Below are 25,549 nucleotides of genomic sequence, written 5' to 3'. Positions count from 1 at the left end.
GGGTAACCTTTAGGCAATTAAAACTGATCCATTTAAAACTTCATTAAGGCAGTTGGTCGGGGGTTACAATTCCTAGAACAGGCAATCCTACATTTCACTCACACAAGAGGGAACACCTCAGATGGTGCCCACTGTGACATATGGTTATGGTCCAAAAACAAAAGGCACAGTTTTTTTCCCCTTTCATGACTATTAATCATTGAATTTGAAAACAATTTCAGACTCGTACAATTAATAGACTAAGGGAGCAATCCAATGGCCCCACGGCAGCGTCTGGGGGGTCACAGGATATCCCGGATTCCTGGCTCTGAGGTCAGAGACAGTGCTCCATCCTCTGTTCCAGGCATCTGCGCTCCCTCCCTGCAACCCCTTGCAGCCAGCACAGGGAGAACCATGCTGGCTGCCTCTCCGAGGTCGGGAAAGCGATCTCAGAGAGGAGGTAAAGGGGCTGTTTCTGTGAGCAGGGAAGGGACTGGAGAGGCCAGCTTACAAAGTGTTCCCGGCCCTCTCCAGCCTCCTTCCCATCTCCTCCGCAGTGTCCCAGCTAGACAGGCATAAAAGCCCATCTAACGGAAATGAAGAGTGGAAGGAGTGCGGAAGCAAAGATCACCTCCACCGCTCCTCCCGCTCTGCAATGGATGCCCATAAGCCTCTGAGTTCAGAGCCTTACGAGCATTGGGATAGGATCACGCCCTAAGATTTCATCAATCAGGTGACATCCTAAGTCAGTGACAATACCAAGTTTGTTTCAGAGGTCAAGCCACTTGGTAGTCTTATAGACACCCCTCATCCTGCTTTACTCTGATGAGGAGTAACCAATCTAGGTGCTTGTTTACACCAGTATTTGGACGTCCAACTTTCAATTCCTATCACAAATCTGATCCTCCCAAAGTAGAAAAGCCAAGCGGGGAAAAGCAGAGAGCAGGAAAAGGAGTCAAATACCTTGTGCACATTTTTGAGTTTGGGGGGCAGGTTGTCCCGGATCATCTTCATTGCCTTTAGAGGGGGCTCATTGAAATAAGGGGGCTCCCCATCAACCATTTCTATCACCATCACACCAAGGGACCAGATGTCGACCTGAAAAAAAAAGGATGGGAAATTAAGAGGAACCAAATGATGACAAGAGCAGCAGTTGGACCCTCTGGTCTGGCAGAAACAAATTACCAACTAGAGCAAATGTGAGCCTCATTAATCCTGCCCGGCCTCAAAGACCAGCCCTGACGGGGAGGTCTTGCAACACCACCAAAAGATGCCCAGTCTAGATTTTGGCAAGTATATAGTGGAAGTTTTTTGTTCTTGTTTTTAAATTGGGGGTGATGGAAGGGAGGCAGCCACAACTCTTTGCATCAGAGTTCAACCAGTTCTTCAGGATTTCAGGCAAGGCTTTTCCCAGTCCTGGTACCTAAAATCTTTCTGTTTCCTTCTCAGCATCAAAGCCCAGAACCTCCCTCAGATGCCAGGTAAGCAGGCTGAGCTGTCCTTCTCTGGGCCCAGTAAGAACCCTGACACTGCCCCTGCCAAACTGTTCCCTATCCAGAAGGAATGCTCTCTTCCATATATCAAAGCCCATATTTCTATCTGCCCCTCCTCCTGGTGCCCACTTACCTCTGGCCCATAGGGCAATCGGGAGATGAGCTCTGGCGCCATCCAATAAGGTGTCCCGACCAGGGACTTGCGCCGCGGCACCTCCTTGTTCACTTGCGCACAGAATCCAAAGTCAGAGAGTTTGACCTGCAAGGAAGCCAAGCGAAGGTGACATTGATGGTGTTGCAGGCTCTGAAGGAGACTGTTCTAGGGGTTTGTTTTGGAAAGTATTTTTCCAGCCCTGCCTCCACGGAACAGGTCTACTTCCAATACATTTTCTAAAAAAGTAACGACAGGGACAAAAAAGGCACAAACATATGAAGCTGATTTATGTTTCCATGCCACAGGTCCATCTAGCCTAGTTCAGTCTGCTCTGGTAGGTGGCAGTTCTCCATGGTCTCAGGCATAGAAGGGCCCTTCCCAGCCTTGCTACCTGAAATACTTTTAAACTGGAGATGCCAAGGATGGACTGGGACTTTCTGCATGCAAAGTTTGTGCTCTGCCATTCAGTGATTCCACCCCACACACTAATGCAGAGGTGCAGAACTGGGTGGGAGTTTTTAAAAAAATAAACTCTAAAGGCGCAATTACAAACAATTCCAACAAGAAAAAAAGGCAGAAGACAAAAGAAGAAGCCAATGTGGCTTCATAAAAAGCTTAGAAATGACCTGAGAACAAAAGAGGACACATATAGGAAGTGGAAGGAAGGACAAGCAACAAAGGAAGAGTACAGGCAGGTAGCACAGAATTGTAGGGATGGTGTCAGGAAGCCTAAAGCTGAGAACGAGCTGAGGTTAGCAAGGGATGCTAAGAGCAACAAAAAGGCTTTCTTCAGACACATCCATAGTAAAAGACAGAGGAAAGAAATGGTGGTCCAACTATTAAATAAGGATGGCAAAATGATAGCAGATGACAAAGAAAAGGCAGAAATGCTCAGTTCCTACTTCAGCTCAGTCTTCTCCCAAAAGAAAGTCTATGACCCCCCTGGCAAAGGCAAAGCACAGGGTGAAGGGGCAGAATTGCAGCTTGAGATTGATAGGCATATGGTCAAGGAACACCTGATTACTTTGAATGAGATCAAATCTCCAGGGCCAGATGAACTGCATCCTAGAGTAACAAAGGAACTGGCAGAAGAACTCTCAGAACCACTGTCTATTTGCTTTGAGAAATCATGGAGGACGGGGGAAGTGCCAGATGACTGGAGGAGGGCTAATGTTGTCCCTATCTTCAAAAAGGGTAAAAAGGAGGAACCTGGGAACTACAGACCAGTCAGTCTGACATCAATCTGTCGGAAAATTATGGAACAGATTATAAAGCAATCCATCTAGAAGCACCTTGAAAACAGTGCAGTGATTACTCAAAGCCAACATGGATTTGTCAAGAACAAATCCTGCCAGATGAATCTGATCTCATTTTTTCATCAGGTAACCTCCCTTGTAGACTGTGGGAATGCTGTGGACATAATATATCTTGACTTCACCAAAGCTTTCGACAAAGTGCCCCATGATCTCCTGATGAGCAAACTAGCTCAAAGTGGGCTAGATGAAACAACGATCCGGTAGATCCACAATTGGCTACAGAATCGGACTCAAGGAGTGCTTATCAATGGGATCGTCTCAAACTGGGGAGAGGTAACAAGCAGGGTACTGCAGGGCTCAGTCCTGGGCCCAGTGCTCTTCAACATTTTTATTAATGGCTTGGATGAGGAGGTGCAGGGAATGCTGATCAAATTTGCAGATGACACAAAATTGGGCGGGATAGACTGGAGTGCTGGGCAGAAAACAACAGAATGAAATTTAACAGGGATAAATGCCACATTCTGCACCTAGGAAAAAGAAACCACACGCACAGTTCCAAGATGGGGGGGATACATGGCTCAACAACACTACAAGCTAGAAGGATCTGGGAATTGTTGTAGATCACAAGCCGAATATGAGCCAACAATGTGATGTGGCTGCAAAAAAAGCAAATGCTCTTTTGGGCTGCATTAATAGAAGCATAGCTTCTAAATCATGTGAAGTACTAGTTCCCCCCTACTCAGCACTGGTTAGGCTTCATCTGGAGTACTGTGTCCAGTTCTGGGCACCACACAGGATGCAGACAAACTGGAGAGGGTTCAGAGGAGGGCAACAACGATGATCAGGGGACTGGAAACAAAGCCCTATGAAGAGAGACTGAAAGAACTGGGCATGTTTAGCCTTGAGAAGAGAAGACTGAGGGGAGATACGGTAACGCTCTTCAAGTACTTGCAAGGTTGTCATAGAGAGGAAGGCCAGGATCTCTTCTCGATCATCCCAGAGCGCAGGACACGGAATCATGGGCTCAAGTTACATGAAGCCAGATTCTGGCTGAACATCAGGAAAAACTTTCTGATGGTTAGAACAATATGACAATGCAACCAATGACCTAGGGAGGTGGTGGGCTCTCCCACACTGGAGGCGTTCAAGACGAGGCTGGACAGCCATCTGTTAGGGATGCTTTGACTTAAGGTTCCTGCATTGAGCAGGAGGTTGGACTCGATGGGTCTTATAGGCCCCTTCCAACTCTACTATTCTATGATTCTATTAACTTCTTTCAACCTGCGGGCCAAATGTCATTTCGGAGAAGCTTGGGGGGGGCGCATTCCAGCGGTGGACAGGGCCAAAGACAAAAGGGGTGGAGCCAAAAATACCAGCATGTTTTAGCTTACTCTTACTGCCAGTAACTAAGCCTTAGAAACGTATTTCAGCCTCTTAGAATGGGCAGAAAGCTGCACTCTGGCTGATTTCCAGAGTTAGTTCAAACCAAGCTGTGTTTTTATTTCTCATCCCAGACACCTTCAGTCCAGAACCAAACCTATGAAATGCAAATGGGTTAAAGGTTCATGAATATTTTCACAACAGGGCAAGAGCCTACAAAAAAATTATCTTTGCCCCATGCCTGTGTGTAGAAAGCAACATGGCTTGAATTAAAAAAAAATTGGCAGAAAATTTAAGCCATTACAGGATATAATTGCGTTGGGCCTTCCAAAGGGAGGTAGCAGAGGGAGGCACCTGAGATTCCAGAAATAACTGCCTTCTCAGGAGTCTGGAGATGGCTTGTGAAGTCCACCTGGGAATGATGGGATTGGGCCACACCACTGAAAAGACACCTCCAGGTGGTGCTGCAGGCCCTGGCGGTTTCAGCAAAAGGTGACCATAGACTAGCTGTCCCCACCTGGGTGCTCTCTAGAAGTGCTGGACTAAACCTGGCGAAGGCTGCTACAGACTGTGCATTCTGTTCTCTTTTTTACTTATTTCTACCCTTAGGGCAAGCGCTCACAAGGCAGCTTACAATAAACGTGTAAGCTGCACAAAAACAACTGATCATATAATGAGGAGAGCATCCCTGTCCCTTGTAACCATCAACCTGATCAACTTTTGGGGTAGGCCCAAAAGAAGAGCTCAGGAAGGTTCATATGGGTGTAGGTGGCCTTTCAAATAACCTGTTCCCAAACCAGAACAGGCTCACTTTCAACAGAGCCCAGAAACATATGGGTAACCAATGCAAACGATGCAAAACTGGTGTGAGCTCCCTAGTCCCTACACACATTCCGGAAACTGACTTTTGCACCAGCTCAAGTTTCCAGACTGTTTTTAAAGACAGCCCCAGATAGAGAACATTATACTAGAGACTGCACGATTCCTCCCCTAGTCAACACATCGGTGGGCTTGATAGGAAACCAAGGACTCTGCAAGCTCAAAATCAAGATCTGGGGCATTTGCAACTCACCCGGCCGTCATGCGTGAGTAGAATGGAGTCACTCTTGATATCTCGGTGGATGACACCCTGTGCATGGAGGACAGAGAGTGCCTTCAGGACAGACAGGCAGACAGCTGCAATCTGTTCTTCATTCATCCTGAAAGCAGAAGAAGGAACCCAGAACCTGTCACACATTCCCCTCTTCTCATAAGAATCTAAGAGCAGCCCTACTGGAACAGGCCAAAGTGGGGCCAGGTAGCCCAGGATCCTTTTTCCAACAGTAGCCAGCCATAAACCTCTGGAAGCCAACAAGCAGGGCATGAAGGCAAAGACTCCCATTGTTGCTCCCTAGCAAGAGGCATTCAGTGGCTTCTGAACACAAAGGTTCCATTCAGCTACATACACCCTCCCCCGCCCCTCCAAGAATTTGCCTACCCCCTTTTTAAAGCCATCTCAGCCACTGGCCATCACCACATCTGTGGCAGAGAATTCCACAAACTGAGTTATGTGTTGAGTGAAGGACAGTCTTTGGTCTATCCTGAACCTACTCCTCATCAGTGTCACTGGGTAACCCTGAGTTCTATTATTATGAAAGGGGAGAAAACCTTCCATCACTTTGCCTTTAAGCAGGAGGCAATGGAGTGGAAATATAAACTTTGGGTCATCATCCTTCCCACCCCCACCCCACCCAAGACATCCCAACTACTTCCCAAGCCCTTGACTACATCACAAGGCAGAAAAGCCAACTAATCTTCCCCATCAGTGTACCCCACCCCCCAATTATTTTGTCCTACTGGTTTTCTGGGCTCCCTACCTTTGGGAAAACCTGCATCCATAAACATTTCCAGTAACATAACTAGTGAGCCGCCCCCTTCAACAGTCTAGCCTACAAACTTAATAATCCAGGAGAAGCCAGTCCCAGGAGGACCATCGTTTGAAGCTCTGCTCCAAGTTAAACACAGGAACTTTCAGTTGTGTCCCAAACTGGCCGTGCTGAGCTGACTTTGAAGTGAAGAGGGAGCCTCCTGTTGCAAGGGCAAGGTCAGGCCATAGTGAAGCACTTAAAAATAAAAACCTCACCCCCCACCCCAGCCCCCGTTTCAGAAATGCTCCTTTTCCCTGCAGGCCTTAATATCAACACAAGCATGCTTCTGACTCCTTTTAGCTGGCCACAGAGTGCACTGTACACAATGGACCAGTTAGCACACACGTGCCAGCCACCATTGGCTGGGGGTTGATGTTGCTTGTCGCATCATCCAAACCTGAGCAGTAGGGTTATCTGAGGTTTATGGTATGAGGGTTAAAACAGACCATGAGTTCTGGAAGGATTGTTTAACCCTCAAAATAACCCCAACACAAGCCCCAGCAGGGGACTGCATATTTATAATGGTGGGCAGCACATGCCATGGCGCCCTGAAGGTTAATAAAGTGATGGTGGGCTGGTGTGTTATCTAAACCAGGTCTAAGTCACACACTTCTGCAGTGGTTAAGAGGATTCAAGGAAATCAGCATGGAAAAAGCGTTTCTCCCCAAGGCCAGCCACAATTCTTACTAGTGCAGCAGCTGTGCCACAGGAAAAAAAAACCCACAAACATTCCTCCACCCCCCCCAATACCTCGTGTGCGTAACAATGTCAGTCAAAGCGCCTCCCTCAAGGAACTCCATGACAACCCACAGTTCATCTCCCACCAGGTAGCTGTTGTACATCTCCACCACATTCTCATGTTGATAGTCCCTCATGATGACGACCTAGAAAGGAAAAAATGGGACAGTGGCAGTGGAAAAGGAAAAAGCTGCTGGATAACATGTTCCAGAAGAAATTCAGGGCCAAAAAGCAGAGGCTTCTAACCTAAGCACACACCAGAATTTTTAACCCTAAAGGTAATCTGGAAAGGATCAGTTCACTCTAGATGTTGAAATCCTTGAAGCAAACTGGAACACAGACAGCTCAGGTCCACTACTGTTTCCCTCCATTCCCCATTTTCCCAAGAGGATGGGTGTGGGGGTGGGGCTTCATTTTGCTTCAAGCCTCACCATTAGATGGGTCCTGAAGCACACAAATCTCAGTGGGAAACGTTCAAGTAAAAGCCACAATGGAACTTGCTCATAATTGTTGTGCATATTGCTCGTTTAGCCTTCTTGCCAAATACACTCCTGTGATACCTCCCTCTGAAATGATCATGGAGCATTTTCTTCTAGAGGAAATTAAATGCTCACTGGCAAAGATTACGAAATGCAAAAGAATTGAGCTAAACTGAATTAGTAATACATGAATGGATATCAGTCAGATTGGTCAGTTTCAGGCAACAATCTCTACAAAGCTTACATTCATGCATGCATATATAATATATATCAAAGCATAGCTCTCTGGGCATGCTAGATTCCAGTACCTCCATTTCCCTTCTCTAAATGTAAGTAATGACTGGCTATTTTGTCATCGGTTATTTAACCCATGACAAGTCACAATGCCTCCGCATATCCAACACCCGCTCAGGGATTATTGTGTAATGTGAACACAGCAAGCATGGGTTATGCGAGGGTTAAAGAACGCTTACATAACCCTAAAACAGACCATGGGTTATGCAAGGGCTGTTTAACCCTCCCATAACCCACACTTACCGGGTTTGCACAACACAACAACCTCCAAGCGAGAGTTGCATATTCAAAATGGCAGCTGCACGTGCCATAGTCTCACTGTGTGTTAAATAAATAACACACGGTGGGCTGTCATGTTGTGTGAATAGCCCCAATGTATACAAGTGTACACTGTTGAGTTTTCATGTCCTAAAATATTTCAAAGTATTCCATAAAAATAATTTCCAAGAAAAGCTTTAAATGTATTTGAACATTTAAAGCATTAAGTGCACATTTGCTAATTTTTCCTCCTTATCAAATAATTCAGTTGAAATACTTGTAGCTATTGGGAAAACTCATATTTATGCAGCACATAAAAATTAACATAGTGTACTTGTTTAGTTTGGCTCACAAAATATGTCACACATACTAAATCAGATCCCAATCCCAGCGCACAGATTCTAGCTGGGACTACCAGTGCTTATGGCTGCCCCACTTTACGCTTTTGAATCCTGCACACTGGCAAAGAAGCCCATTTTGCAGAAAATCACCGCAAGTCTCCCAGGCTCACTGAGTCAAAGGAAACTCATCCTGCCAAAACTGCCCAGAATCCCACCACCATCCCCTTTCGGGAAGAGGGAGGGAAACACCACCACTGACACACGTGCACACATGCAGGTGGACAAAGGTTCCAGAGCAGGCCCAGGTTCCACTCCCACCTCGTTGAAGAGCAGCTCCCGCCTTTGCTGCTTGCGCAGGTCCATCTTCTTGACCGCCACCAGCTTCCCGGTACTCTTGATGGTGGCAATGCAGACGATGCCTGTGGAGCCTTCGCCAATCTTGATGAAGTTGTCTAGGTAGGTCCTGGGGTCGCCCGGATCAACCACCATCTGCAAAGCGGCTCGAAATTGTTCATGGGAGACCCGCTGGGGCTCGCGCTGTGGGGATCGAGGCTGCTGCGGGGCTGGGGGAGGTGGAACAGGTGGTTGTGGTGCCAGCTGTGGTGTGGGGGGCTGCTGGGAGCACAGAGGCTGAGGCGCGGGTGGTGGGACATGTGTTAAGTGGGGGTCTGAGGCATGTTGGGAGAGTCCTGGGTGGGGTGGCTCTGGGTTCCTGGATCTCGCTGGGTCGGACTGGGGGGCCCTGGAGGAGCTGCTGCTTCCACTTATAGGGCCGTTGGATGCTGTTTCTTGGGGTTTCCCAGGTCTATGGTCTGCCTAGAAACAGGAGGGAAAAAACTTGTGTTAAGAACTGAAAGGGGAAATCTCACTGCACCGACACCTGGGGCTGGATCACACTTCACTTTTACATAGGCATGGCAGGTGTGAGGATCCCCCTCAGCATCTTGCATACTTAGAAAGGGAACATGCAGAGAAGGAACACCCCAGGGGACCTTTAAGCCCTGAATACTGGATATCGGATACTAGTGTTGCGATACTGGTAGCTTGGGGTTTGAGATTTTTTTTTTTTTAGTCCTGGTAATGTGTGAAACATGAATTTAACCTGTGGTCAAGGTTTGTGTGCTAATGCCCTCCTTTCCTCCCTTCCCCCCTCAGGAATACACAGATCTGATCAGAAGTAATATCTGTTTGTATCAATCTGCATGTTCCCATATACCGAGATTTGTGGGTTGCTCTTGCCTAAGAAGCTAATACAAAGTGAGAAACCGCTAGTCCATTCAGCTGGGCATGAACCTGGTTCAGATGACACAACAGCCCATTGTGGGTTAATTAACCTTCAAGGGGCCGCAGTACATGCTACCTGCATTTATGAATACGCAACCATGGCTTGTTGAGTCATACGAACCCAGCCAGGGTTATTTGAGGGTTAAACTACCCTTGCATAACCCACTATCTGTGCTAGAGTTATGTGAGAGTTGTTAACCCTTGAATAACCCTCCCTGGCTGGGTTCATCTGACATGACAAGCCACAGCAACCCCTGGTTAGGGGCTGCATATTCAGAATGGCAGACAGCACACGCTATGGCCCCTCAAAGGTTAATTAACCCATGATGGGTTATGTTGCCTGCTCTAGCCAGCAGGAGCTCCCCAGAGATGTAGGCAGAGGTCTTTTCCAGTCTTTCTAACCTATATCATAAGAAGCTAAGAGCAGCCTGCTGGATCAGACCTAAGGCCCGTCTAGCGCAGCACCCTTGTCTTTCTACAGCGTCCAAGCAGGTGCCTCTGGAAAGCCCACACATATGGTTTCCTTTTAACTGGAGATGCCAGGATTGAACCTGGGGCTTTCCATGTATAAAGTATGTGCTCTACTACTGAGTTTTGGCCCCTCCCATCTGCCATACCTGGAAAAAGGAAAGCAGCAGCAGGGGCTGAATCGGGCCTTAGCAGCTCATCTCTCTCCAGCTGCCTGTAGGAGAGTTCTGCCTAGAACAAACACACCCAACTCCACACTGCTGACAGAAAGAGGAAGAGGAAAGCAGCCTAACTTCCTGTTGGATTAGCACAAAGGACAGCAACCAAAGTGGAGAGGTTAGTGGTTAGCTGGATGCAAAGAGAATTTGCAGCTAAGGATGGTTTTGTTCTTGGAGGAGAAGGAAGAAAGGTGACAGAGGTGCAAGAAATGAACCCAGAAAAAGGTGTCAGATATCCGGCAGTTGTTCAGTAGATTCCCCTTGTGATGGAGGCCTGGAGCATCCACAATATAATAAGGTGTTGCACTGCTGTAGGGTTTCTATTAAGAGAGACAGAAAGAAGAGTTGCTGTACAGGAGAAGATGGGACAGAGTGCTGCACAGGACTGTAAGAGTGCACACAGGGAGAGCCAAACAGAGTGCAGATCTCCTTCAGAAGGTGGGCAGCAAAGGAGTGGCTCAGGTTAGTGGAAGCAAGGACTGCTAGAGCACAGGAGAAGCAAGGCAGGATTGCCCACACACTGCAGGAATATGGTGGGTGGCAAAGCAAGGGAGTGCTGCTCCAAGGAGAAATGTGGCAGGGCTGGTGTGGGACAGACAACACAGCAATGGTTCAGGGAGTGGAGAAGAGCAAAGAAGCAGCCACTGCAGATGGTGTAGTCTGTGACCATCACAGCTGCAGAGCACAGAAGACACAGCCTTTGTGGTTCCAAAAGAGCTCACGGCCCACCACACAATTAACCACCCAGACTATGCAGAGAAGGATATGTAAGTCCTTACTTAAATTGGTAACAAAAACGGCTTCTTCAACTGCTGAAAAGCTCACGTACCAAGAGTATGGTGCCTCCAGCGGATCAATCCTGGCTGGCCAGGCCTAATGCGCCCCAAGCTACAAGATGAGTGAGAATCTTTACCTGAGCACCCCGGACAGGATCTGTGTCTGCTCGTGGATATGTGTTAAAAGGCCGTCCAGTCTGCTGTGCTGTTTTCATGACCCCCTCAGAGACAGGGATATTGGGGGTCCGGATATTTGGCCCTGAGAGGGGCCGTTTTTCCCGGGGCAACTGTGGGCTGGTCTCCCCAGTATATGTAGATTTGGGTCTTTTGTCAGGACCATCAACATGCTCCCTCCTGACCACACGGTCAGACAGCTCCCTCTCAGCAGGGGGCTCCCTCCTCCCATCCCGCTCATGTGCTCTGTGTCTGTTGTCTGAGACGGGCTTGTGGTACTCGGGAGGTGGTAGCCAATGGTGGCTGGAAGACTGATGAGATTTGCTGGTGGGCTCCTGCCCCCGTGGATGTTGCATGGCAGTCCTGTCGTCCCTGCTCCTCTCCCTGCTCTGATCCAGTTCGTTCTTGGATCCGTGGCGGTTCTTTTCCTTGTGTTCTTTGCTTCTGTTGCCCCCAGCATCCTCCTCAGGGTGGTGGTAGTGATGGTGGTGGCGGGGCCTGGCCAGGGCCTCGCTCAGGCCATTCTCCTGGTACAGCTGGTTGTGTCGGGGTGGGAAAGGAGGACTGTCCCTGCGCAGAGAGTTGGAGCGTGACACTGACATGTTCTCAAACTCATCTAGTAGCCAGGCCAGGGAACCATCCTTGGCAGCTTTGTTCCCTCGCACGATGGTCTTTATGCACGGGGTACAGAAAATGGAAGGGAGGGAAAAGACATACAAACACAAAAGAAAATACGATAAGCAACATAAAGAACAAAACAAAAAATTAAGGTGTCTGATGGAAGCTTGACAGTGACCTGAGGAGGGTTCAGCTTTTGCACACACAACGAAGCATCCAGAAGCAGGAAATGCAGAGGGCGGGGGAAGAGAAGGTGTTCATATACAGGAGAAGTGAGGTCGTTAACAAGCTGTTCTTGCCCCAGATCATTTTCTCTTGTAAGCTCATTCTATCCATGCACTGATCATTCTTTAAAAGCCGCAAATACGGATAACTACACAGGGCAGCAGTGCTGGATTTGGAAAGCAATGGCTGAAAGGAAGTCATAAGGCTGCTCGATTTGTTATCTGAGTGTGCAAGATTCCCTGTTGTCTAAATCACAGTCTTAAGATGTTATTGAGCTAAAATGTATTACATTATTTAAAACAGATCAGCCTGCAAAGCTTCGATTTCAGATTGTTCCAGTTTGCAGCATTGCCTACTCTTGCCAGAAGGCAGGGTTTGCAAAATGCTACACTTGTGCTGCCTTCCACCAAGGAAAAATGGACCCAGAAAAGGCTCCCCCCGCACCATCTATTTTGTGCAACTCATCCTCTGAGGTAAATTCAACAATTTTCTCATCCAAATTTTTCACATTTAAAGGACCTTCCATGTCCCCATGGCATTTCAACCACAGCATCTTCCAATTTGTTGCTTAGCCTTTCCAGCGCACACACCTCTAATTGCACTGGGCCAAGCACTCTGCATAGCACACCGATCAGCCATATGCTGCAGGTTAGTGAACACAACAGCCAGGCCTCGCCACGCAGGTAGAAGAACTTCTGACAAAACTAGACAGGCATGCCAGCCACAACACTCTTGAGCTTACACTGCCAGGCTGTGAATGAAGTGAATTCTGGCTACAAAGGTGGGACATGTGACCAAGACATCCAACCCTAGTAACCCTGAAACACCACAGAATCTAGCCCAAGAGTGGTAGAGAGGTGCAGACTGCAGAGGGGTGCAGACTGCAGAGGGGTGTGGGAGGCAGAGTCAGCTGTATGGTGCCTGTTGTACAGATTCTAGAGCTGTGTCAGTGAATGTAGAAGGACAGCTTCCTTGGATCACTCCTTTCACTCCATGCGCTCTTTCTGCCATGTTGCTGCTGATTTTACACCAGAGGCCTTAAAAACAAAACCTGGGCCAGACACAACAGAAAAGCCATTAGCTGATTGATGTTGACTTATATACTAGCCTTCCCCAACCTGGCGCCCTTCAGATGTGTTGGACTGCAACTGTCATAATTCCCAGCCAGCATGGCCATTGGTCATGCTGGCTGGGAATTCTGAGAGTTGCAGTGTAACACATCTGGACAGCACCAGGTTGGGGAATGCTGACTTATACCATTCATACCTCTTGTATCTGTGACCGATTGAAACAAACTACCAAGAACATAAGCACATAAGAAGAGCCATGGTGGATCAGACCAAGGGTCCATCTAGTCCAGCATTCTGTTCACACAGTGGCCAACCAGCTGTCGACCAGGAACCCACAAGCAGGGCATGAGCACAACAGCACCCTCCTGCCCATGTTCCCCAGCAACTGGTGTACATAGGCTCATTGCCTCTGGTACTGGAGGGAGCACATAGCCATCAAGACTAGTAGCCATTAATAGCCTTTTCCTCCAGGAATCTGTCTAATCCCCTTTTAAAGCCATCCAAACTGGTGGCTATCACTACTTCCCATGGTAGCGAATTCCGCAGTTTAACTATGCGCTGTGTGAGAAATATTTCCTTTTATCTGTCCTGAATCTCCCACCAATCAGCTTCAGCTACTCTCTGCCTATTCCTAGCCTACATGCAATGCTCCGTTACTAGTACAAGTAGCATAAGGGCTCCAGCCTACAGGGCAGTCACACCCTCTGCCTTGGAAACCATTCCTAATCCAAGACGTAGTGGGACTGGTTGGGATTATTCAGTGGTGAAAGAAAGCAGCATACATGGCAGACAACCGGCATATACGCTTTAACGCAGGGTTCAGTTATTCTGCCCCTGCCAAAACGGAACACACAAGCTGCAAGTATAGTATGATATGCCCTCCATTTATCTGACTGCTGTCCACTTAGCCAGCTCTGCACCTGCTCCTCCAACCCCTACCCAAAGCAAACACAATGCTGTCACCTCCAATCCACCCTTGGAATGTCATGCACCAACTCCTCTAATCAGCAGGCTGCAAACACTCTCCAACAGCCTCACATGTGGACCAAGCCAATAAAGGGAACAAGCACATTCACATCAAGTGCAGATTTCAAGTCAACGTCTGAGTTATTGTCTAGCTGCAAAACAGTATGCTTTGAGCTCCCCAATGCCTACTAGAAATGTGTGTGTGGGGGGGGGGGGGGAAGATAACTGTATAAATGTATATATCCAAAAGACACACTCTTATTCATCACTACCCTCCTGTATGATGAAAAGCAGATCTGAGCACCCTCAGCAACCCCAGGAACCCCTGATCTTGCTGCAAAAGGTGACTGAGATCTAGTTTATACAATCAGCAAGCTTTTTCCTGGATTATGCTACTTCAGGCTGCAGACAGGGGTGGGGCAGAATATGAATGCTTCCCCATGAAAATAATTACCTACATACAGAAAACTAGCAAGTTAGGGAGACATGGTACTTTTCTTTGTGGAAACATGTTGCCTCTCCCCTGGCAACAGGAAACTCAAATATGCGATGCAAATCTTCCATAGCTTGAAATGGTACATGTCCAGGAAAAGCCTTATCACATCGTCCTGCTGATTGTATAAAGAGGCCCCCCAATAGCATCTCAGGCAGGGGAGATTGCTGACAGAGAGAGAAGCCCCCCCACCCCCGCCGCCATGGTAAATTAGCACACAACCTATGGTATGCCACTGTGGCTCCATTTCAGTACCCAACCCCCAAACCCTTTTTATTCGATGTAGGCTACCCGCAATGAATATTTAATAGGCAAGCGCTGATCTCTAGCCCCAGCCTACGCAATGCATAACTCCACACTGTGAAACGTCTTTCATATGAGCCATGTAAGTGCATAAAGATTTCCTTAACAGACCGCTCAGACTTTATCTAAGCAGCAAGAAACATCAAGAGCCAAAAGATCCTGAGAAGCACACTGTGAAGAGAGAGTGGATCTGGAAGTGGAAGCAAGGATCTGAACCACTGCTCAGCTGAAGCGATCGAGGAGGCCAGAAAAAATGGCTGTTCAGGTTCAGTGCAAAAAACATTCCAGCCTTTGAGCCAACAAGGTCCAAATTTTGGGCCAAAAACATTCCCAATTAGGGCTGAAAATACACAGCGCAAGTCAGTAACGCGTAGCAGTCAAGTGAGAACACTTGGCACAAAGCTTGTCTAATTTCACATTAACTGTACCCAATACGAGTGGTGAGTAGAAACAGGAGGTTTCTTCTGCACGGGCATGTAGTTGCAGGAGCAGCAAGGTGGGGATAGGGGCATTAGGGGGCATCTGGGAAGGTCCCATGCGGGGGAGTCCCAAGGGAGGCACAAGCTACAGAATAAGTAATGGATGCTCCGCTCCCTCAACCCTAGGAGATGGACAATGCACTGGGCCTGCTCAAGTGTTTCGCCTGCCAAAGCCCCACTGAAATTAACAGGAGCAGCACAAGAGCTGCACCACGTGCCAGTGCAATACCTAATGGAGAGCACTCACTGTCCACATGTAAAAAGATATACAACAGCCATGAGGGCTTTTTAAAAAGTGCAAAAGGAGATTCTCAGGGATCTACCTTTCATAGCAGATACCAGATGCCTAATCATGATAAACAAAGAGCAAGCGAGTCACTCACTTTGCACAGCAACAGCTGTAAACACAATTTCTTCCTTTTGCTTGGGATCATCAGGAAACAGCCTAGAAATAGCAACAAATTGCCTGTTTCCCTGTTTCTTTGAATGAGTCTCTGAAGTACTCTCTTTGGTAAACAAGAGGCATTTTGCAGAGGCTGCAGAAACTTAAGATTCCACCCTACAGCTGTGGCCAATGGAACAGGAGTCTTGCCCATCAGGGAGGGTAACATGGGCCTCTCCCCACTGCATCTTCCAAACGAGGAGAAGCCAATACAGTGCCTCACCCTCCCCAGCAATGTATCCAGTATCACGCCTCCAAGGGAAAACAAGCCCCACAAAACGGCCAAATTATTTATTGCGAAGGCAGGGAGAGGTATGGTTGTGTGGCTTCCCACAAGGAACCATCACCCAAATTCTGCACAAACTAGCCTGCTCAGGGAACTGGAGCACTGTCAGCCATCATGAGCAGTATAGAAAAGTGTGGGGCAATGGGAAAAGGGCAGGAAGGATTGAGAGGTTTTAGGGGTTGCTATCAAGGAAGATGGACGTACTGGCATACTGCAGCTAAAACATACTGGGGTGGAGACTAGAGCACATGGCGGGAAGAGAGGAGGGGGCACTTCCCCCACAGAAGCACAGGTGGACTCCTGGTTAAGACAGAAATCTCCTGACATCACAGCCTCCTGGACAAAGACCAGCTCTCACCATGCTCTTCACTAGGTTGTCAAAGGACTGGAACAACAAGTCTCAGCTTTCATTCAGACATAAGGCTTTCCCTCACTTCTCCCCCGGAAGAGATCACTCCCGAGTCACCCTCCGCTAAAATTACAAGGTGTAGATTCTGCTGTGTTTTGAAATTCAAAAGCCACTTCTTCTTTGGTCAGGGACAAGGCAGTGTTTACCAGCCTGCCTGGTTCTTTGGAATAGCAACCAGCTGCTCCAGCTTGAAGAGACCAACAGTCACTCCTGGCTTGCCCTCTCCAGTTGCCCGGTTTAAAAACACACCACAGAGCAGGAATATTATTTTGCTTGTCGCCTGTCTAGATCAGCCACAGCACACACCTGGGCATACAAACATACATTCCATGTGATTTTTAAAATTTTAAACATTTGGGCATAAACCACTTGGCCTAGTTAAAAAACATCCAAACGTTTTGATTTAACAAAGTGTCATTTTTGCCTGTTCTATATCTTGCAATACAATGCATCATTTAACTGACCCATACACATTTTTGCTCCTGTCAGGGCCCTGAATCCTGCTAGCCTTGGAAACTTAACCATTGCTGACTTAATGCCTATACAGACATCTTCTCTATGAAATAACCCTACCAGTAATTCCCATTTCCACCTGCTACTGGCATGAACTATGAGGTGAAGCAAGCATCCCTAGTTATCTTCACAGAATCATAGAACAGTAAGGTTGGAAGGGGCCTACAAGGCCATCGAGTCCAACCCTCTGCTCAATGCAGGAATCCAAGTCTTCATAGCAAAGGAGAACAGCAAAACACAACCACTCTCCCTACCACCATGGATGTCCATCCTGCTAAGCTTAGCAATTTTGAGCCTGTCAAGGATGAGCCCTTTTTTCTCTTTACCCAACTTTATCTTTAAGTTCTCCAGAAGAAAACAAATCAGCAAGTGCAGGAAGCAAACCCCCTCCCAGTCACAGACACACACCTCTAGGCTTCGCAGTTTCCAGTTCTGGCTGAATACCGGTTGACTGTGTGGACACAGACTATGTTGTTTCCAGAATCTAGTTTCTGGCTTGCTAGCACCCAGTCCCATACCAACCCCCCTGAGCAGGAGGAATTTCAGCTCCTCCGCTCTGAGCCGAGCCTTGTGACACTTCTGGAAACCAGCTGCTTCTGTCCCCAGAGGCCAACTCAGAGCTGGCACACGTGCTACATTTTACCCCTTGGCTGCTGTACTGGGATCCAATCTCTGTGTTAATATTCTGGCCCTAGTGACTGGGCTTGTCACATATTTATGACATGTGTCAGATTCGCAGCTCATGTCCCCCCACTCCAAAATGTACACAGTAGTGGACTGCAAACTCATTACATATCAGACACAAATTAACTCCATATCCGAGAATTGAACTAGCAGTTCCAGTATCTATGCCTGGTGGTGGTTCAGTAAGGAAGCCTCTTCTTTGTGTTCAAAACGGGCAACTTCTTGCATTACATCCCAAGGTCCATAACTCTAGTCACTCCTACATCCAAGCTCAAAAACAAAGGACAAATTGGATACTGTGTGAGTAAAATAACAAACTTCTGACTTGGTCAGAACTCCCATTCAGGTTCCACAGAATTCCTCCACTGGGTCATCAGAACCGAATTCAAGTAGCTGTTTTGATGTGGTCAACAGTCTTGCAAATGCCCTCCTAGGCTTCCATGGCATACTGCAACAGAGACTTATCACCTGGTTACGTTTCTAAACACTTCTCCAGGAAATGGCATGCTGCACTCTTGGAGATGTGTTGAAAAGTTCTCAAGACTAGTCACTACACCACACCAACCTTATGGTGACAAAGTGATTGTGTAAAATTAGCCCACAGCTACTTTAGAGGTCTTGTTCTCCAGCCATTTGTAGCATGAGGTTCAGGAAGCTCCCCACCACCACCCACCACTTCTTAGACAGACATCTAAGGGTCTGGAGCTCACATCTGCCCATATCAGAATGGGGATGGGCTGCAACTACCAGTTAGATTTTTATTGCTCATTCCAGCTTAGAAGTACACTTCCATTCAACAGAATGTATGAAGTTCAGGTACCACATGAGAACAAAACTAGACCCATCTACCTTTTGAGAGCTGGACTGGACAGCCGTAATGCACACTGGATCAACCAGTGGCTTTGGCCGCTTGGCCGATTCCTCAATAATGCCCTGCCATTGCCTTGGCAGCCCCGTGAACTTCTGTTCCTGCTGATCATATCCTGTGTGGACCCGGTGCTCAAAGTTGGAGGGAGCAGATATCTCAATACGTTTTTTCTTCTTGCTGAACATGGTGATGTTGACTAGCAGACCTAAAAGAAAACACAGAGGGTTTTAAAAAAAGATATGAAATTATAAAAAAGAAACAGACAAATGGAGATATATAGTTTCGCTCAAGGCTGGGCAGCCTGCAACGCAATAGCTCAAGATTTAAGCAAACCCAGTTTTGCAGAAACATCCCCAGCACTCACACATTCACAAACAGACAGCAGATGCTCTCAAAATGCTTTGTGGCATGTTGGTTAGAAAATAGCACATGTACATGTTGGTACTAGTGGAGATCCTATTTCAGAAGGATTTTCAATTATATTATTACTACTGCTGCTGCTACTACTAGAACAACAACATTTGTATTCCGCCATTCCTCCAAGGAGATCAAGACAGCATAATTTTATCTACACAACAGCCCTGTGAGGTATGTTAGGCTGAGAGACAGTGACTGGTTCACAGTTACCCAGTAAGCTGTATGGCTGCATGGGGATTTGAATCTGTGTCTCCCAGTTCTATCTAGCAGTTGTCTAAACCACTACACCACACAGGTTGTCAAGTAGCTGTGCTGTGATCTCCAGTAGAGAAACTTGTGGGTTCCAGCAGAGAGATCAGAAGTCGGACTACCCAGTTCCTCCCCACTTCCTACACAGGACACATGGAGTATTTCTGTTAAACACCATTGCCATTCTGGAGAAAGAGATGATTGTAAACTGTCTTAATGTCTGAACTCTGAAAGAAGACTATGGGGCTTCCCAGCATGATTTTGTAACAGCTGGTTTTCCTCCAGCTGTGGTCCAGGAATAGCCTATTTAGCCAGTAGGATAATGGTGTCAATGGCGGACAAAGGCAGGTAAACCAGAGAAAGGCAGGCAAACAGGCTTTCCTTCAGGCTGCTTGAGTAAAAGTCTGCTTAACTCAAGTGCCTCAAGGAGCTTTAGGCAAACTGTTGTAAGCAACTGAAACTCCACATCTTTGACTGAAAAAGCCAAAAAGCATCTCAATCCTTAACTGTGTTTGCTCAAAACAGGTTGGTGGTCCCCTGCCTTGCGCTCTGTCATTTGTAGTTCTACACGATTACGGCACTTTGAAGATATTAAGAGAAAGGCAATGCAGGCAAGCTTGCAAGCAGCTAGGCTAGCAAGACTAGTCTAGTTGTTTGAAAGTTGTACTAGCAAGCAACACAGGAAGCTCCTTACATAGGGTTGAGGATACGTTTCCATCTAGTCTGGTATTGTCTACTCTGACTGGAAGCAATGTCTCTCCAGGGTCTGAGGCAGAGAGGGGTCTTTCCTATCACCTGCTACCTGATCCTTTCAACTGGAGATGCCTTCTGCAGGCAAAGCAGGTGCTCTGCCACTGAGCTATGGCCTCTACCAATAGGAAAGAATGGGGCCACAACCCTTAGGCAGCATTAACATCAACAGAGTCAAGGCTGGTGTTTGCATGATCCAGGGCAGAACACTTTGCAGGATCACTGCTCCAAGTCAGGTTCACAGCAGGCCTCCCAAGATCAGCACAACAGCAGTTCAAAGCTTCCAAAAGACAACTCGAAGATATGAAAGGCACTCACTAGATACACATAAAAATCAGGTGTGTTTTGGAGTGAGATTTTACCCAAAAGCATGAGGATCAGATGGATGCAATCAAAGCTCACACACTCCTCTTTACACAAGCTACAATAGATAAAGTGTACAAGTAGCACTTTAAACACAAAGATTCCCAATGACATTCCTGCACTTCTAAAAATACTTCTGGGCCACAAGATGCTGGGAATGAAGAGGAGTCATGGATCACTATCGTGATGAACTGTAAAGGCCTCCCTTTCTGAGGCCAGTGCCAAAGCAAGCCATAATTTGTTAAGGTGTGAGCTTTTTTCTCCCCACCCCAGCTCAGTCCTTTCCCAGCTTCTCTTTGGCCTTTATGTTCTGCTTTCATTTGCACATCACTGCCTCATGGATCCTTTGGGAAAGCTACCTCCTACTCTGAGAAATACTTTTGATTTGAATAATCTGTACTCCAAGCAGGACAAGGAAGGCTTCATGTTGAAGGAAGCCTGCTGGTCTCCTCCACTCGAGGGGAAAGACGGTTGAGTCAGTCCCACCGGTGATCAAGTCCTGATGATCCCAAAAGGTGTTCCTGAAATAGACTACAATTGGAAGCACTCCACATTTTGCAGGATTGGTCCCTAGTCAAGCCTGTCTGGCTGGTAGTGTAATCATGAAAACATCCCTGTTGTTTTTGCTCAATTAGGGCAGCAGCCATCTCTTCACCTAGGCAGGGAAGGTGCCTCCAACCACATTAGGAAACTATTCAAAGAGACTCTGATCAGCACTGAGGAGTGAATCTTGTCACAGTTTCTTCTTCACTAGACATAAAGGCAGAGGAAGACTTTGCAGAGAGCTTAGAAAAGTGGACTTTGCTGGGTTGCAAGGCCAGCATTGGAAAGGAAGCCTGACACCAAGGTGGGTCCAAACAGATTTTCCCTTGGTGGTGTAAACAAGCGCCAGGTTTGTTTATGCCGGCAGGACATAAAGACGAAGGACAAGAGAGAGGCTAAGGAAACAGGGAAACATTTTGCTCCCGACAGGCTGAAAACCACTACTAGGAATCAATACTGAGAAGATGGCTGCAGCAGTCAAAATGGTTGCTTATACCCAGGATGATCTCACCTACTGACGATCAAGTTTCTTTCCTTTTAACCATACTGCCCAACCCAGGAGAAGGAAAATCATCCACAGACTAGACTTATACAGCTAACCAGAAGAGGCTGGGATCTATTATCTCCCTTAATTTTCCATGCTGCACTTTTTTTTAACACTAAACCAAGCTGCCTTGTGAGTTACCAGAACAAAATGTAGAGTATTAATTTAAGAAATAAAAACAAATACTAAATTCTTATATATACAACAATGGTATCATACAAACATAATGAAAGCAAAGCTGCTGCTGCTTCCTTCCTAACCAATTCCTCTCTCTGTGAACAGCACAAGAGGTTAAAGCATGCAAAGTTATCACATAGACTTAGAGGAATTCCAGTGAGACAGGGCAAGAGTACAGACTCCTCTTAAGAGGGAAGTGATAGCTTAACCACTGCAGATAGAGAACAGGGACATTCCAGGAGGTGTGCCCTCGCTCCTCCCCTTCACAGGTTGCCCATCTGGTTCAGGAAGAGGACTCATGTAGGATACCACCCAGCCTGCCTCCCGTGTGAAAGTGCCATCCTTCTCAGGAAGGCACAGCAATGCTAGGCACTACACTTAAAATGTGCCTGGACAGCACAGAATGCAAGCAACGTGACCAGCAGAAATGACACTGTTCACATGAAGACAGTCAGGGACAGCTTTGGAGACAAAAACTGGAGAAAGGATACAGGCTTGGAGAGAGAATCAGGCTTCACTTGGCCTGTAGGTTGCCTATAGGGTCCTGGATCATGTTCGCGCAAATCAGGTTTATGGAAAAGACCCTTCAAGCTCCTGATGGATTTGCAATGTGAACTATGTTCCTAAACAATCTTTCTAACCTGCACCAATCCATTCTTAAGATAGTACCCTAGTTCACATGACATGATGTGGCTCATCATGGATTATTTAACCCACAATGAGTCACGGTGACTGCAAGCACCACTTTGCATATCCAACCCGTGTACATGGCTTGTCATATCAAGCGAAGCATGAGTTATGCAAAGATTGCTTAGCCCTCGCATAATTGTTTCCCTCTCAACAACTCCAAGTTCTGGGTTCGCACATCATGCTGAATAATCCAGGAAAGTGGCATTCCTGGATTGTTTTCTAAACCAGATGCAAAGTGAAAGCAGCAAGCGGGAGACAGCACACTAGCATCCTCCCGCATGGCCCAAACAATCCATGGGTTGTTGTTACATGTGAACTGGGTCAGTGTGGGCCAGTTTGCATGGCATGACAGCCCACCATGGGTTGATCGTTACATGTGAACAAGGTCACTGTAAATGGATGGCTTCTCTACCCCTCCCCCCCCCACTGAAGACACATGCACTCACTTTTTGGTAGTAATTTGATTTCAGGTCTATGACAGCACTGAGGCAACCCCTTATCAAATTTCTCAGACATGACAAGGTGGAGGGACTCTGCACTGCAGAAAGGGTCAATTCCTGACCTTCCAAGGAGATCGGCTTGAACAGCACAATTTGACAACAACAACAAAGGACAAAACAAAAGCCATGAAAGATCCATCTTGGTTCACATTTTCGCTTTCAAGCACAAAGTGAATGCACAGATGTAGGTGATGTTTTTATATCACAAAGGAGGATGAAGCAGCAAGATAACGTTTGCTCCTTGGATAAAAGTGAACATACATCATCTTCGATTGTTGTAACAGACTTCAACGATCTGCCAGAGATGGACTTGACCGCAAAGGGGTACAAGATAGAAAATTGCTTTAAATCCCTAATCCCTGAAACACAATCAGGAGTGCAATTCTTGCACGCCCAAAGAGTCCTCCTCTCATCCCAACTGGTGAATAGGAGCCAAGGTTTACAGATCAGAGAAGAGTTTGGGGAGTTGGGGGGGAGGGCACTGGCTTGGAGGGAGAATGAGGCAAGTTTGAGTCCTGGCACCTCTCTGTGGAAGTCAAAAGGTAGGATAAAAATGAAAAATGTTGTTATAAATAAGTAAAATACCAACTCCAAATAATCTGTTCTCCATTTTACATTGAGTGGTGTGAAAATATAGAACTGCATTTTTAAAAAAATGTTACTTTATGCACAACAACAAATGAAAGAATACTTCTGTATTCTGAAGTTTCCTATTCTTAAAAATGTTATTTGTAAGAATAGGAAACTTCAGAATACAGAAAGAAAGAAAGAAACCAGGCAGAAAAGAAAACTAGACCTTTTCCTGAAGAGACAGGAATGCCTCTTTAGGGTGTGAATCAGGGTTTGCTACACCAAATGGGCAAGGATAGTATCTTTAATTGGTCTGAAATGGAAATATGGTCACCACAGCAAGTCTGGCAAAGCACCTCACCCCATAGCCAGGAAGGGTCAGCACTGACACGGCATTGCTACCTTGACGCGCCGGCTGCTGGTGGCAACACTGGCACCCATCCACCAGAAACAGTTCTGAGCCTGCCCACTTTGTGACCCAAGTGGGAACCATTTGGCGAAACTGCTCGCTATAGACCTGCTCTGGATCTGAACTGGTGACCCACAAAAATTTGCAGGAGCCTCTGATCCCCTTAGTGAATCCTTCAGAGAAACCAGGACTGGAGGCTGCCGCAATGACCCTGAATACACTGCCGGATGCAACTAGCTCTTGGGAAGTCACATCTTAAAGCCAATTAAACTGGATCTGAGGTGCTACGTAACACACCTGTGTCATATCTGTGACTCTTTTCCCAGATGTCCACACTGCATCTGTGTTAAACTTGTCCTGTTTGCATTCTATGCTTGACCCCACTCCACGTCCCTTGAATCCTTGCAAACACTGCTTTAAGGCTTTCTGGCAAATATCTGTGATTTAAAGCTGGGAACGGTTGGATGTTTCTGCCACACAGGGCAAGAAGGCACATCCTCCCTCAGTTAAGATGCAAGGACAAGCCATGGTTTGTTAGGAGTGTGAGCTGTGGAAAACCTCCAGCTAGCACACTCCCTCCTCCCCTTTCTCTAATCAATCACATACGAAGGGAAATCAGAAGGTTGTGCTTCTACGTTTGTGGCAAAATGTTTGCTATTTCGTCCAAACGTGCTCAAACCATACTTTGCTGTGTTTAGACAACATGGGAAAGTTTGTTTTGCTACAAACTTAGAAGCAAAACCTTATAGCTTCCTGCTCTCTTCCTTCTAAATAAGGGATAGCACCTCGGTCTTTCTGCATACAATGCATACACTCTACCACTGAGCTTTAGATTCTCCCCTAAAAGGGGAGGGGAGGAGGAGGTGCACACAAACTTGTTCTCACTGCAGCTTGTGACTGGGCCTGTGTGGTTAAGCCCTCTCTTCAACACCATTGCTCCTGAAGACAAGTTGTGAAAAGACATATGGCTAAATCAGGGGTTGGCAACACAGTGCCCCTGGGCACACTAGTGGGTACCAAGATCCTCAAGTTTGCCAGTCCAACCCCACTCGACTCCAGACCTTTCCTCGCCTCCTATTGTGATCTTTCCTTTCCTTCACCCCCCCCCACACCACTGCAGCCTTCCCTTACTTGCCACTGTATCTTCCCCACCTCTGCAGCCTTTCTTGACGCTGCTCTTGCCCCTGCCCCCAGCCTTTCCCACGGGCATCACCACTCCTCCCGCAGCCACAGTGGCCTTTCCTTCCCTAAAGTAAGCACAGCAAAAGCATGGGGGGTGGGAAGAATAGAAGGGTGTTGTGACTGGTGTAGAGAGAAGAGGAAATTGCGAATGGGGAATGAGGAGAGAAATTATGAGCCGGGGTGGAGGAGGAAGGAAGATGCGAGAGAAGGGAGGAGGAGGAGGAAATTGTGGGGAAGGTGGGATGAGGAAGGAGGAAATTGCAGGGAAGGAAACTGCGAGCCGGGGTGGGGGGAGGAGGAAGGAAGTTGCAACAGAGCTGGGAAGGAGGAGGAAATCACAAGCCCACCAACCTATCCACCCATTCACCCCTGATGGGAACACACACTGCAAAGTGAAGATGTGAAGAGTCAAGGGTGAGTCCTGTAAGCAGCATTTGTGAGTTGCACTCCCCTCAAGAAAAATGTGTGTCTGCCTGCCTGTGTGAGCTTAAGTGAGTAGAGGGGTGACCGGAGCTCCCATCAACCAGGAAAATCCAGTGCTACCTGTGGGGGATAGAAGTATGAAGAAGAGAAAGTACTGAGCATCTCCAACCTCAATAA

General features: G+C 47.1%; 1 protein-coding gene across 5 annotated transcripts in view; it reads right to left on the bottom strand.

Moving 5' to 3' along the window:
- Nucleotides 1-25,549, bottom strand: part of PAK4 (p21 (RAC1) activated kinase 4) — an 84,655-nt gene that overhangs the window by 7,491 nt on the left and 51,615 nt on the right. For all 5 annotated transcript variants that reach the window (XM_084814645.1, XM_084814641.1, XM_084814644.1 and 2 more), the window contains exons 2-8: nucleotides 18,537-18,760; nucleotides 11,163-11,870; nucleotides 8,598-9,095; nucleotides 6,920-7,053; nucleotides 5,335-5,461; nucleotides 1,606-1,731; nucleotides 943-1,077 (exon numbers count right to left, since the gene is read on the bottom strand). In XM_084814645.1, the coding sequence (XP_084670771.1) occupies nucleotides 943-1,077; nucleotides 1,606-1,731; nucleotides 5,335-5,461; nucleotides 6,920-7,053; nucleotides 8,598-9,095; nucleotides 11,163-11,870; nucleotides 18,537-18,740 (1,932 nt within the window). In that variant the 5' untranslated portion in view covers nucleotides 18,741-18,760. The remainder of the gene's footprint in view (nucleotides 1-942; nucleotides 1,078-1,605; nucleotides 1,732-5,334; nucleotides 5,462-6,919; nucleotides 7,054-8,597; nucleotides 9,096-11,162; nucleotides 11,871-18,536; nucleotides 18,761-25,549) is intronic.

This window comes from Heloderma suspectum, chromosome 10, assembly GCF_057233095.1.
Source record: "Heloderma suspectum isolate Gila_16-S chromosome 10, 16-S_ref, whole genome shotgun sequence".
Classification (NCBI taxonomy): Eukaryota; Metazoa; Chordata; class Lepidosauria; order Squamata; family Helodermatidae; genus Heloderma; species Heloderma suspectum.
The sequence above is the reverse complement of the archived record's forward strand: the minus strand, read 5'-3'. Positions and strand labels throughout refer to the sequence as shown.